This window comes from Limulus polyphemus, unplaced genomic scaffold (genome assembly GCF_000517525.1).
Source record: "Limulus polyphemus unplaced genomic scaffold, Limulus_polyphemus-2.1.2 Scaffold5947, whole genome shotgun sequence".
Lineage (NCBI taxonomy): Eukaryota > Metazoa > Arthropoda > Merostomata > Xiphosura > Limulidae > Limulus > Limulus polyphemus.
In genome coordinates, this window is record NW_013671557.1 from 4,383 (window position 1) to 18,830 (window position 14,448).

The 14,448-nt window shown below is 30.2% G+C and overlaps 2 protein-coding genes and 1 long non-coding RNA gene across 3 annotated transcripts; 1 reads left to right on the forward strand and 2 right to left on the reverse strand.

Annotated features, from left to right (window-relative positions):
• Window positions 1-3,031: 3,031 nt before the first annotated feature.
• Window positions 3,032-7,667, reverse strand: LOC106473173 (techylectin-5A-like). Its single transcript, XM_013933854.2, has 6 exons — window positions 6,985-7,667; window positions 6,351-6,534; window positions 5,945-6,108; window positions 5,135-5,240; window positions 4,673-4,837; window positions 3,032-3,574 (listed from the first exon to the last, which is right to left on the reverse strand). Exons 2-6 carry the CDS (start codon window positions 6,529-6,531, stop codon window positions 3,288-3,290), a joined length of 903 nt encoding a protein of 300 aa, XP_013789308.1. The 5' UTR covers window positions 6,532-6,534; window positions 6,985-7,667; the 3' UTR covers window positions 3,032-3,287.
• A 1,593-nt stretch (window positions 7,668-9,260) lies between these two features.
• LOC106473171 (techylectin-5A-like) lies at window positions 9,261-12,401 on the reverse strand. Its single transcript, XM_022401664.1, has 4 exons — window positions 12,370-12,401; window positions 12,157-12,260; window positions 11,527-11,691; window positions 9,261-9,658 (listed from the first exon to the last, which is right to left on the reverse strand). The coding sequence occupies exons 1-4, from the start codon at window positions 12,384-12,386 to the stop codon at window positions 9,408-9,410; spliced, it is 537 nt and encodes a 178-aa protein (XP_022257372.1). The 5' UTR covers window positions 12,387-12,401; the 3' UTR covers window positions 9,261-9,407.
• On the forward strand, window positions 9,682-10,848 carry LOC111089341. The gene is made up of 2 exons (XR_002613602.1): window positions 9,682-10,127; window positions 10,289-10,848. It is a non-coding gene; the product is annotated as an uncharacterized LOC111089341 (long non-coding RNA).
• Window positions 12,402-14,448: the final 2,047 nt, after the last annotated feature.

The following is a 14,448-nucleotide window of genomic DNA, read 5'->3' on the forward strand; positions in this document are numbered from 1 at the left end:
TTATTTGCCGGGCTTATATATTAAAATAGAGGGCACCTAGAAAAGACTAGAGTTGCCAGGTACAGTCATGATCCTTCTAGAAATTCCAGCGCGCATGCTTCCAGCGTCACATGCCTCCCGTAACAACATAAACAATATTGATTTACATAAAATGTTTTAATAACTTCAGTCAATTTATATAATACAAAGTCTACTGTCATCGAAATTTTCTTTATTAAAAATATTGTTTTGTAGACATATAAGATGTGACATCTTGTAAAACAATATTTTTAAAAACAAAATTGTCAGGGTCTCAATGTTTTATATTTTTACTTTGTTGATTTGGTGTCTGTGATCTGTTTTGAAAGCATTACATGTATCACTGGAATTGTTTCCACGTAGAGTTTTCTGATGAATTACATTTTTTTTTTTATCTATGTAATTGTATGACTTATATGTGAAGAAAACTTTTCTGATAAACGCTGTATTTTACTTTTTAATATTGGTATCATTGACTTGTGTCTGAATAGCATGTTTTGTATATAATATAATAACTTTTGAAAGTAACAATACTTAATAATAAGTACATCCATTTCATAAAGATAATAACAAAATAAATATAACTGAAATGTAAATAAATTATTTTTTTTTGCATGAATGTAGTTTATTGTCCGCAGCTAATGTGATATTATTTGATATTATATATAGTGTCAATTTAAGGGCTATAGATATTAAATTGTAAATTAGATATATATATGTACAGATATGTGAAGAAGAACAAAAAACTGAAACGTGAATATAGTTATTTTATTTTATTAATTTCATTCACACACATTCTGTATGACTTTAGAACCAGTGAAACTACACGTTCTCCTTCCAGCCATGAAGAACGGGAAAAGAAAGAAGAAGAACAAAAAGTAGATTTCTGCTCGACCTTTTCAACCAGATTTTGAAGCTGTTATTTAGTGTAACTGGAAAACAGTTTCAAGATCAAGGAATTAATGTAGGATATAACGAATACTTAAGAAGATATACACTCTTTGCCTTTGATCTTACATCAGGTCTATATGTTGGATAATTTCTATTTACTTTGTGAAACTTACGAATTGAAAAACGTTTTAATAGTGCCTTACCCAGCACTATAAATGTTCTAGCATGTGCCGAATTTCAGTCTATTTTAGAAATTGAAACATCATAATTGATATCTAAGAAGTTAAGAACACAAGAGAAATTTATTTGATATTTTCACACGATTTGTGTACACGAAAGAGGGTTGGAGGTGTGTTTGCCAGTGATCAACTACCTGACCATGTAGAAAAACAATTATGCATCGTTAACCTGGATCCGATTCATAAATCTTGCAGCCACTGGGTCTGTATTTACTATAGAAATATTACATCATGGCCATCTGTTATGCCAGCCTAACAACACATCCTCTAGCTCCACTCGTGGAACTATTACGTTATCGTATATGATGTCATGGCGGGTACTTACTTTGGTCGAAATGAAAAAGGATAATATTTTGATCCATTAGGACTGGCTCCACATACTCTCAACATAAATAAAACATCAAGAAGAAATGTTGAACGTGGACTTACAACAAAATGTACTGTAAGGACTTATATTGTACATATTACGGTTATTATCATTTTTAACATGTGTCAAAACCGAAACTACTATCTAAATTTGGATCCCACAAAGATACTAATGATATGTTTGTTCATGATTTTGTTGTAAAACGTTTTCATATAAATACGTCCTTAATAGATGTTATTTTATGTCGTTCAAAATCTTTATTGTGAGAAAATTAACAAATTGTTAAAAGGTAATATTGTGCCCAGAATTTTCTTATTATAATCATGTTACTTAAAATCTTTGAAATAATCACTAATAATAGATAATAAGTTTTAATTATTGCATGATATTTAAATAAACGTCCTTCTAGAATGATTTTAATATAATTGGTATAGTCATGTTGAAACACGTTGAGCCGTCACAATCTGTCTATAGTAACAGGCCTTCTGGTATCGAACAATGATATCACTACTTCCTAATATATCCGCGCCCTCTGGTTCTACTTCGTGGATATATTATATCATGGCCACCTGTCATGCCACTCTGGCAACACATCCTCTAGCTCCACTTCATGGAACTATTACGTGATCGTATATGATGTCATGGCGGCCTAGCATCGCGCCCTCTGGCGAAACTTTCTGAAAATATGTAGAACCTATTGCCTGTCGACCCCAACTGAGGCGGCGTCCTTTGGAATGTAAAGTACAAGGATAACTACTAACATGAATGTCAAATGATTGGTTAAGTTATTTGTCTCAATGCTGATGACAGTAGGTCTGTGACCAACCAAAACATGAAGATTTTTAGTAAAGCCTTCAACAATTTTAGATTATTGTGTATTTTTAATGTTGTTTTAGGTGAGTTTTTAATAAATAGGAAATTTTGTTCAATGATACACAGTGTCATTAAAATTGTTAATGACAATAATTTGATTTAATTTGACTATGAACCGAGTTATCCAGAAAATGTGGCATTCATTCATGTTCAGACTTAACTTGTATTTAAGTGTTTGCTATTCTGATCCTACAGATAATTATTAACATATTTCTAATCGAATATGGCGCCCCCAGTGGGGCAGCGGTATGTCTGCGGACTTACGATGCTAGAAACCTGGTTTCCATACCTGTGGTGGGCAGAGCACAGATAGCCCATTGTGTAGCTCTATACTTAATTCCAAACAAACAAACAATCGAATACAGTAGATGTGACTTAACATAAAATAGAATAATTTATAACTATGTGTTTATCTGGTCATAGTTTTTAAGATAGAACAAACACAAAATAAATCACGGAAACACGATCAAGTTGAGTATAAAGTTATTAACACAAAGTGTGTTTCTCTAGCTTTGTTCATTCTGAACTTAGATTTATCATTATGAGAATATTAAACTCGCAACTAGTAAAAATACAAAATATGGAACAATGAGTCAAGTAAATAGAAAATTATCATATATTTCATAAATGATAAAACAATGTCTGTTTCTAAAATAATTTAAAATAAAACATTTTGCATAAATGAATACAAATAGAATCTAAACATTAAACCTCCTATGTTCTCCAACAGTAACTATTCCTTAATATAATCAAATTTAACTAAAATTTATTCATTTTCTCATCACGATTTACCAACTTTCTGATCACAATTTGTCCATAATCAGAAACTTCCAACAAATTAATGTTAATTTTATCCATTAAATAGAAATCGTGGTTTTAAAAGATAACAAAATTGTATTTTACATTGGAATGTTACTGTTATTTATCGGAATCTCAAAGTTAAGGGGTCGTATTTTCATTGACACTTCCGGGAGAGAGTAATGATAACCTTTCCATGTTTTCCAGTTCACACCATTAGCGTAGCTCTCGTGTTGTCCATTCAGATAAAGTCCATTTAAGTTAGAAGAATGACATTTTCCATACCACCATCCTCCTTTATATGACTCTACACAACTACCAGAATACGTGTCGTGGTCACTATCCTTGGTGGAGAAATTTAACCCGTTGTGATTTGTCATACTGTCCCCTTGGTTAAGACAATAAAAGTTTTTAACTATGGGTTATCTTTAGCATAAAATATTACAAATTATATATAACATTCTATAAACAGTTAACATTGGTAAAAGAACGATAATTAATTAAAACTTTATCAATAACATAATAATTAACCTCCTGAAATATAATTTCCCCAACAAAAAATAAAACAACAATGTTATGTTATTTCATGGGAATTTAGGGCAGACAAAGTAGGTTTGAAATTTTAATAGAATGTAATTTCCTTTTCTTTCAACAAACAGTCTATTAAAGTTATCCAAACCAATAATTATATGCTTTTGATAAGTTATGAGTTTCGTTATAGGGCGCGTGTTTTTCACAAGTTTTTATAAGTTTGTTCCACTTTCATTCTTCATTTACCATCATTATCAGCTAATAATCAGGAATCGATATTTAGTTGTTTAAAAAGTAAAAGAAAGTTATAACTTATAACGTTAAATATGTATTTTACTTCTACAGTGTTGAGGTCAATAATGTTAATAATACAGAGGGCGGTGTTTCTAATGACACATAGTGTTCTTTTTATTTATGTGCTATTTATGTTTGAGGAAATAAAGTGTGATTGTTTTTATTTCAAACGATATTCTTCTAGATATATCAACAACAAAAACGATATTTTTTTTTCTTTTGTAACAAAAGAGTTGGAGAACTAAATCAACACAAACAGCTTACAGTTTATTAATAATACTGTTATTGTTAACACAATTCATTGTAGTTTTAACATCACTGTTGGCTGAAGTTCGAACTTGGTTGTAATGCACATGGATGAAATATTGTAAAAACGAATTCTTTACTGCTTAGAATAAATTTATAGATGCAAATGAGTTAAAAGACAGTTTAACTAAGCTAACTATCAGTAGAAATGTGACATTCTGTTATCTGTGATATGTCTGGACGTAGTTGATAATACAATAATTTATTAAACGTTTACAGGTCTATATTTACACTATAGTATGTTATAAGATAGTGTACGTTGTCAAATAATACAGAAAATATATACAACCCTGAGAGTGTTCTACTGGCCATCTATATAATCAAGTTCATTGATCAGTATTGTTATAAACCTTACCTGCATCTCCTGTGTAACCTTTAACATGTAGACGATAGTACAGGTCTTCACTGTCTATCCTAAACTCCCGATAGAGGGCGAACCGTGTTTCATTTTCTTTGTCTCTCAGATCAAATCTGATTGAATAAGTTCCTTGGTTCGTTAAAGTAAAAATCCAGTAATTTCCTAAGAAAATAAGATACTTTAATTAATTTTGTTTCCAAATTATCATTGCAAAATTAAAAAGCCAATTAATTAAAATCAACAATAATAACTGTCATAATTAGTTAGAAAATTAAAATTTTGTGAATAAAAACTACCAACATTTATCAAGGACTTCAGTTTCTTTAAGTGAACAGAGTGAAAGCTAACATTTTAATATTTATCACATGTGATATTATATACATATCTTACATCATTTACTTCTATTATAGTTACATACAAGTAACAGTAGAAACTGTTTATGCTACTATATCATCATACCCAACCAGAAATCTTTCTCTATGTCCCCAAACCCCATTTTGTATTCTTGCCAGGAATTGTAGAAGTAATCTGTGGGGCTTCCATAATCCCCTCGTCTCTGGATCACCTACAGAGTCAAGAGAACATGTTTATATAGATCTAACTGGAGTGATTTAAAAATCAGAAAAATTCTTAAAATGAACTTTGAACTTTATTGTTTTATTTTTACACTGTAGGAATGAAATAAACAATATAATCGAAACCTGTATCCTCGGTTGCATTGAGAAACTTAAACTAATAAACAGTAGTAATAGTAGTCTCAAATTTTTATTGACCATCATCGACCCAAAAAAATTATATTCCCAGTTTCCTTTACTAAGTAACTGACCAACAAACAGTGAAGTAATATTCTCAAAATGTTCCTCTTATTAAAGATTTACGTCTCGTCACAATACGTCCTTTCCTTAAGCTATTATAAACTAAGAAAAACTTTGATAATAAAATTTCTTGATCTTCCTTGATATTTCCTTAGTTTTTTATTTCCCTCAAAAGAGAATATAGTTTTCTAGTCTAGAAAAATGTTAAAATTCCATTTTTAGTTATTTCAACAAAACGACGAGAAGTAACAGAAACTGCTTAAAGACGGTATCCTTTTATAGGAAACACTTCAATTCATGATAGGAATATCTCTACCAAATATTTGGTTTATATCACTATCTCCATCTTTGTTTACCGATGTTATATAATATACAGACATTCGTTGTAAACCATGACGAAAAAATAATCATCTTAACAAAACACGAGTTTTAATTATTTCCGTTTTCTACTTACTGTCCAGCCTCCTCCATCAGTGTCCATATCACAATAAACATCAACACTTCCTGTAATTATCCATGACTTGGGCCAGATACGGTACACTCCACTACTACGGTGTCCATTAAGGAAAACATCTGCACAGTCTATTGGTCCAGGAGAGTTTGGAAGACATTCCAGTTCTTGTGAAATAAGAAATGGAATTTACGTAAGTTCAAAAAGAAATAATAATCAAATATGTTTACAAAATAATCCTAGACACCTGACAAAATAAAAATAAATAAATCTTAACTGAAGTATTTTTTCTGTAATTAAAACATTAATATAAATTTTGGGTTACCAAACATTCTAAACTAAATTATTCATGTTCCAGTATTTATATGTTTTATATTTTAAGAGACAAGTAATGTAAACAATAACTTACCATCGCTGTGTATTTTCTGTTTAGCTTGTGTAACTAGTAGAATGATTGAATCCAGTATAGTTGATACTGTTGTCAATTGACATCGCTCGAAGTTCGTCTCTAGCTGACAGGTCTGATGAACCAGAAGAAGAATCATCACAGGTTTGATACTGATCATCATTTGGTAAATTTGATGTATCATTGTCTGGAAAAAATGTTATTCACATACAACGAAATCCGTTAAATTTTGTCATTTCTGAGATCATCTTGAAAAACAACTGATAGGTTACTTTGTATCATAATCATACTTGTTTATCTATCGATATATTGATTCTTACTATCAATAAACTTCACTTTTATCAGGACACTACTAAAAAAAGTTTTATCCAAAAACTACTATTTGTAACTAGTCTTATCTTTCAAATATTATATTTGTGTTTCTTTCTCTGAGTTAAATGAGTATTTCTAATAATAAACAAGAAAAAATTAAAATAACCTTCCACAGACATCTCTACTATCATATTATGTCAATATTAATATATTATTGAATAAAGATTAAGGATTCTAGTCCATTCCGTGATAATTTTTTAAGTCTGCCTTTAAATTTTGTTTTAAAATTATAACGCTTAATGTTTTTAACATTTCTTACACTTACCTTTATTAAATAGTAGAGGAAGAACTGCTACAATACTGATGTTATTTCACTGTAGTTCAACATTTATATTTAACATTGGTCAACAGGGAATTTTGTTTACACTACATATGATCAGATTCTTAGAAATCTGGTTTTGCTTAAAGGAACATCATCTTTGGCGTCAGTGTTTTTTTCTTCTTCTCTAATTACTCGACCTTGTCTGACACCATCACTCTGAGCACGAGGCGACTACACACAAATATATTATGTATTATCGAGAATCCTGGTTCTATTTAGTAAACCTCAATAAAGTTCAATTAGTGGTTTATAACTCAGTGATTAACTTAGAAATGCTTTGTAACCTCATACAACTAGGATTAAACTTCATTCAGATATATTGGTTATTTCCACTCATTTCTAATGTAGTAGGACAAATAAAGAAACTCATAATTAAATTTCGTGACTCTGTAGGTGATCCCCAAAGGGAGGATTATGGAAACCCCACAGATTACTTCTATAAATCGTGGCAAGAATACAAAATGGGGTTTAGAGACATAGAGAAAAATTTCTGGCTGGGTATGATGATATAGTAGAATAACAAGTTTCTACTGTCACTTGTATGTAACTATAATAGAAGTAAAAGATGTAAAATATGTATATAATATCATATATAATAAATATTAAAATTTTAACCTTTCACTCTGTCCACCTGAAGAAACAGAAATCCTTTATAAATATTGTTAATTTTAATCACCAAATTTTAATTTTGTATATAATTATGACATTTAATATTTTTGGTGTTAATTAATTGGCCAACTGATTTGTTGTGATAATAATTTGACAAACAAAAGTAATTAAAATAACGTATTTTCTTAGGAAAATACTGGATTTGTTACTATAACGAACCAAATAACTTATTCAATTAGATTTGATCTGACTGACAAAGAAGATGAAAACAGTTTTTCCTCTCTCGGGAGTTTAAGACAGACAGGGAAGACTTCCACTCTCATCTACATGTTAAATGTTACACAGGAGATGTAGGTAAGGTTTTAAAACAATACTTGATTATATAGATGATTTAGTACACTCGTAGAGTTTGATATATTGTCTGTATTATTTCACAATGTACACCAACTCATAACATATTATTGTGTAAATATAGAACTGTAAACGTTGAATAAATTATTGTCTTATCAACTACGTCCAGACATATCACAAATGCAGAATGTTACGTTTTTTACTGATAGTTAGCTTAGTTAAACTGTCTTTTAAATGATCTGCATCAGTAACTTTACCTTAAACAACAAACAGTTCGTTTTAAAATCTTTCATCCACTTCACTTAACAAGAATGATAACAGTACAATAAATCTTGTTAACGAGAACAATAATCATTAAGTACGGTAATATTTAATAATAATACGCTGAGAAACATCACTATCATTTCCAGTAAAACAATTCAAACATTTCTAAAACAGCAACTTTTTTACCCCTGCTACGTACCTGATCACGTCAGCGGGGCTAGCCCCTTGACGACTCGGACTATCACTAAAAGCTTACTTGACTGGTCTATGAGTATCCGCTTTTTATATACTGGTAAATATATACAGATGTTTTTATAAATGGTAAGTATATCATGCAGGTACTTAAATACCATTTGAATCCAGTTCAATCCAACTGATGGCGTTACATATCGAGATGTAGACAAGCGACATTTTCTAGAGGTAAAGTATATACTTTATACAGGTATAACATAAATAGTGAAAAAACAAGAGTATTAAAAACTTATGAATTTTAAAATGAAGTAGGATCCTGCTAGAAATAGTAATGAAATAAGAATTAAAATCACAATCACAAATTTATAAAATTTAATACCTACTTGCGCAGCTTTATACACTTATCTGTAGGCCAAAGTAAGGATTGTTAATTCAGTTCTTGTAAAAGTTATAGCTATCAAGGATATGGCTATACTGAAGGTTTATAGATATTGTGTCCGTTCGACAGACACATAAAAACTTAAAAAAAATAAATTAAAATTTGAACAGAAAGTAGAGATCTTTGATTATTTCGACACATCATGGAAACACATGCTACCACGTGACGTTGAATTACTATATCCACGTAGAGAAGACAGTAACGTGTGAGTCATGTGGTTACTATATACAACCTGGGTATAGAATTACCTTAACTATTAAATTGACTTTAATACACAATGAGTCTTAAACTTACATTTTCAAACATTTTTGAATTATTACTTTTATCATTCACAACACAAGATTTATTAAGATAAAATAATTTTATATAATTTATTAGTCCTGTAATTATTAATCTTGTAACTATTAGAAGCAAAATAATTAAAGCAGTCTCTAAACATCAAAGACGTATTTGTTATAAGTGAAATAATAAAATACAATTGGTTTGTTGTTCCTGACATATTATAAGGGTCTTAGTACGGGGGTCGTATCTTCATCTCCACATGTGGAAGTGAGTATTTCTGACCTTTCCATGTGCTCCATTCCACACCATCAGCATAACTGTCGTGTTCACCGTTCAGGTAGAGTCCATTAAGATTGTAACTATGACACTTGTCATACCACCAAGCTTTTTTAAAGGTTTGGGCACAGCTTGTTTCATAAATGTCATTATCTTTATCTTTTGTAGAAAAACTAAACTCATTGTGTCCACTGAACCCGTCTTCTGTGGTGTCCGTCAGTAATAGGACATCAAGAAATAAATAAATTTAAATGTGTGTAATACGTCAAATGTTTGCTTAATATCATTTAATAATGATTTGTTCAATATACAGAACCAAAGATACACATAACAAACACTTGTAGGTCACATAAGGTTTAGCACATTACAGAGTGTGGAAATAAAAGTGTAAGACAAGAGATATAATACAATACTGTTGACCAAAACTTACTACAAAATATACCTTAAACTTAAATCATAACATCGACATGTTATTAAAGACATTCCAAAATAACCAAAGTGTGTTGTTAACAAAAACGTTCACCCTGTTCCATTCTGTATCACCTACAACAAAGGTAAGGTAGGTTTATAGTGTCTTATGGTGTACAAGATAGACACTAATTACTACAGGTAATCACTGCAGTTATTGAGAATAGGACCACTGTTATAGTGTATTAGGACAGTAATAGATAAGGTAAAAAAACAGCTTAGGACAGTGATACGTAAAGTACAAAACAGTTTAGGACAGCAACAAACGAGGAACAAAATAGCTTTGGATAGTAATTCACATTGTACAAAACAATCTTAGGACAGTAATATATAAGGTACAAAACAGCTTAGGACAGTAAAAATAAGGTACAAAACAGTCTTAAGAGTGTAACACATAAAGTACAAAACAATCTCAAGACAGTAATGCTTTCGACAGTGATTACTAAAAGTAATTTAATTATCTTTCTGGATACTTTCAGTAATACAATGTTTATTAACAAACATAAAAAATATCAAATAAGTATATCACACTTGACCAACAACTAGGCAGAAAAGTGCAGTCGAGGAGGTCAAACGTCGATAAATTATTTTGTGAGGTAATCAAAATTACGATCATTCATGAAATGGATTCGTGGCGTATGTATAAAATAATTATTGGTAAAAATCAGTTACATTAACATATAGAAAAGCTAATGCGTTTTGGTAACACTACATTCCAAAAATGACTTTTATGTTACGTTGCCTAGTAACAAAAATATAACTTAATATCGTTGCTAGAGAACGAATTAACGAAAGGCCTCTCGTGAATACGTCGTTGGAGAAAGAACAAAAGAAAGGCCCCTATTTTATATTTTATTTTGTATATTGTTGTTAGTCTATGTATTGAAAATATGAAATGAAATGTATTGACAACAAAACTGGAAAAATATTTGATGATTTCTGAATTTAGTGTCTCCGTTGTTTGTTTATTTAAAAGTTGGTAATATAACATAAAATACCTTGATTTAGAAACGATATAAGTTTAAAATGAAATCGATTTTTTACTTTCATGATAAATTTTACGTACTGCTCTAGGCTAGGTGATCCTACACAAAGTTTTTACTTTAGGCTTATTATACCAACACTCACTACACTTATAAGGTTTCACGGCTTATAAGGTTTCATCTCAATGAAATTTGGCTTTTATGACTTTTCCTGTTAACTGATTTAGTTTTATCATAGACAACCTGATTATGTATATATTTAATTACAATAGTTGGTATAATGAACGTTGGTGACATTATGAGGTTAAAAACGAAGAACGTTTCTCTAACGTTACTGTGTTCTTTATATTTAAGTTGTTTTTGTTTTCAAATTAATGTCTTTTATCTTTCGGTACGTATGGTACACAAGTGAAAAGAAGATCTAATGATAAAGTGTTTAAATCTGACGTAAGTTTATAAATTAAAGAGTTGATCACAAGTTCTTTATTATCAGACATTTTAACTAGTTTTCGTCATAAGAATATTTCTACTAAATTGTTTTGAAATAATAAATTGAAAGAGTTGTATTCAACATAATAATGATAAAGTAATAAATTAAATTACAAAGTGAACTTTGATTACCTGCGTCACCTGAGTAATTACTGACATGTAATCTATACAGGTAGTCTTCGTTTTCTATCCAAAACTCCCGGTAGATGGCGAACCTCTCGTTTCCGTCTTTATCCTTTAAACCAAACCTAACTGAGTAGTTTCCCCGATTTGCTAGAGCGTAGATCCGATCGTTTCCTAAATATTAATAATGAAACGTTTTGTTTGTACTCAAAATGTACTTCATAATATATGAAGGGAAATGTTTAAATCATGTAGGATTACTTTAAAATAAACATTTATCAGACTGTCTTCAAGAAAGAAGATTTTCAAAGTGTTTCACAGTTACATAAAGGAGATCACTACAAACAAAATATCAAAACCAAAGATTAAAACGTTACAACAAACTAGCGTTTCGTAGAGTAAAAAAAGGTTTAAGTATTAAAATAATCTTGTTGGTTATCAAACAAAGACTTTGTCAGACTAGACAATAATTGTTAACGCCTTTACTACATATTGTTAGATCATCCTTAAAGTAACAATAATTTTTATCCTATAACTTGTATCTCTAAACAAGGTATTCAAAAGTCTAATCACAGCCTGACTAGCCAGAACTCCTATGCCTTTAACAGCATCTGTTTAAAAATTATAATCAGAACCTACCTAGCCAGAACTGCTTCTGAAGATCTCCAAATCCTTCTTTGTAATCTGCCCAAGTTTTGAAAAAGTAGTCCTTTGGATTTCCATGGTTTTCTCTTCTTGGATTACTTAAAATACAGAAAATGAAGAACTTGTAAGTTTATGGTAATATTTAAACTTACTACACGTGTTTTTACATATAATAGTTTATATGATATTATCTATAATAAACGTTACCGTCCAGCCTCCTCCATCAGTATCCATATCACAGTAAACATAGAAGCTTTCTGTAGTCATCCATGACTTGGGTCAGATACGGTACGCTCCACTGGAACGGTGACCCTTAAGTAAAACATCAGCACAATCTGTTGGTCCAGAATAAGATGGGGGACATGTGTGGTCCGTTTCTTGATGAATTAGATATTGTGTTTTTAGATAGAAAGACATAAACTTTACCTTAGGTAGGTTAGGTTCGACATATATATATGTAAATGTCTAAATAATTTGTTGTCTTTTTTAAATGGTATTTACAGATACTGTCTATACATTTAGTAATTGGTTAAAACTGTAAATCATCTACAGGTGTAACGTAGTTTTTGTTCAGTAATAATCATTCCTTAAGTTAATATACATATATATATATCATTGTAAATAGTTTAGAAAGAATACTAAACTTCGTATACTTTATAGATATTTATAGACTCCTAAATACATAACAAAAGTTATTATATATCTGGTAAAGTGTTTACTATACTGTTGGTGAAGGTGGTATTATCCTGAAAATATTAAGTAGAACAATGAAACCAATTTATTTATTGTTACATCTGTTATTTTAAAACAACTATAGTCACCATTTTCCTCCCTGTAAATATTTACAAACATGGACTATATGCTTTATCTATTTACTCATTATTTTAACTTTTATAATAATAACATTTTTACAATATTTTATTTTGTTTTTAGCTCATAAACACGAATTAAAACTTAATATTACTCTCGTAAATTTAAAATACTAACGTTTCATTTCCAACTACAAATATGAATTTCGCTTGTCCGATAATAACAGAAAAAGAAGAAAAATTTTAAAGAATGAACTGTAAAAAGTTCATAAACAGAAATTCCATATATTAAACAATACTGTTATTATACAGGTGAATTCAACAATAATACTCATTTTGTACAATTGAACATCCGTCATATGTACTAATACCATCATTCAACAAGTCTCAATATGAACATAGTTTCGTTTTCTTTTAATCACTTTTTATTATCTTACCAAGGCTTCTACTGACATATTTGCCATTCACAGTATAATGTATAAGGTTCTCTAATATAATTAACTCTAACAACAGTGTAATAGTTGATCAGGCCCTCAAGCCATTGTTGGAAAGCGTTCAGAGAAGGGTTGAAAGAAGAGTTAAAGGGGATCTGATTGAGGTGTTTAAGATTGTTAAGTGAATTGATAGTGTTGATGTATCACTCTTTTTCCAAACTTAATAGTGACAATAGTAGGACTAGGGGACACAAATATAAATATTGGCAAGGTAGGAGTAATCCTCAGTTCTACTTTCTAACAGAGTGGTTGGCCTTTGGAATGGGTTGCCCTCGGATGTTGTGAAGTCAGTAAATTTATGTGAGTTTAAGGAAAAGCTTGATAACTTTATGAATGATAAATAGGTTCCATGTTGTCCCAAACCTTATGTTGACAGTCAGTAATAAAACATAGTTACACTTTTACATAAACGTTATATTATGTTACAGTCAGTTATAAAAATATTTACCCCTTTATATAAACTTTATATTAACAGTCAGTAAAAAAAGATATTTTCACCTGTAGATAAACTTTCTGAGAACTTTTACCTCTGGTTTTCAGGTTTTCTTTGGAAAGAGAAACTAGGACGTCGATGGACGCAACTATTCCGGTCATTGACGTCTATTCACATTGTTTGTGGACGGTCTCTGATCCAAAACATGGACCAACCAAGTAAACAAACCAAATAATGGCAAATGTCATTATTTTTAAAGACATTTTTTTCTTCTTACTGAAAAATATAGAACATTGTATAAAAAATTTTACAGGAGTAATACAAAACAATTCACGAAATATAAAAAACTGGGAGACATTACGGAAACACAGAGCTTTTGTAGTAGGTAATATAAACCAACTACAAAATATAAAAGTTTTACTGAAAGTAGCTCTGACATGAACTTCTTACAATTAACATTTAGTTTTGATTTCAATTTTATTTTAGACATCCGGGTTTTGTACATAAAAGTTTTATAAGACGATAACACTGTTTATCATTAAGAACCTAG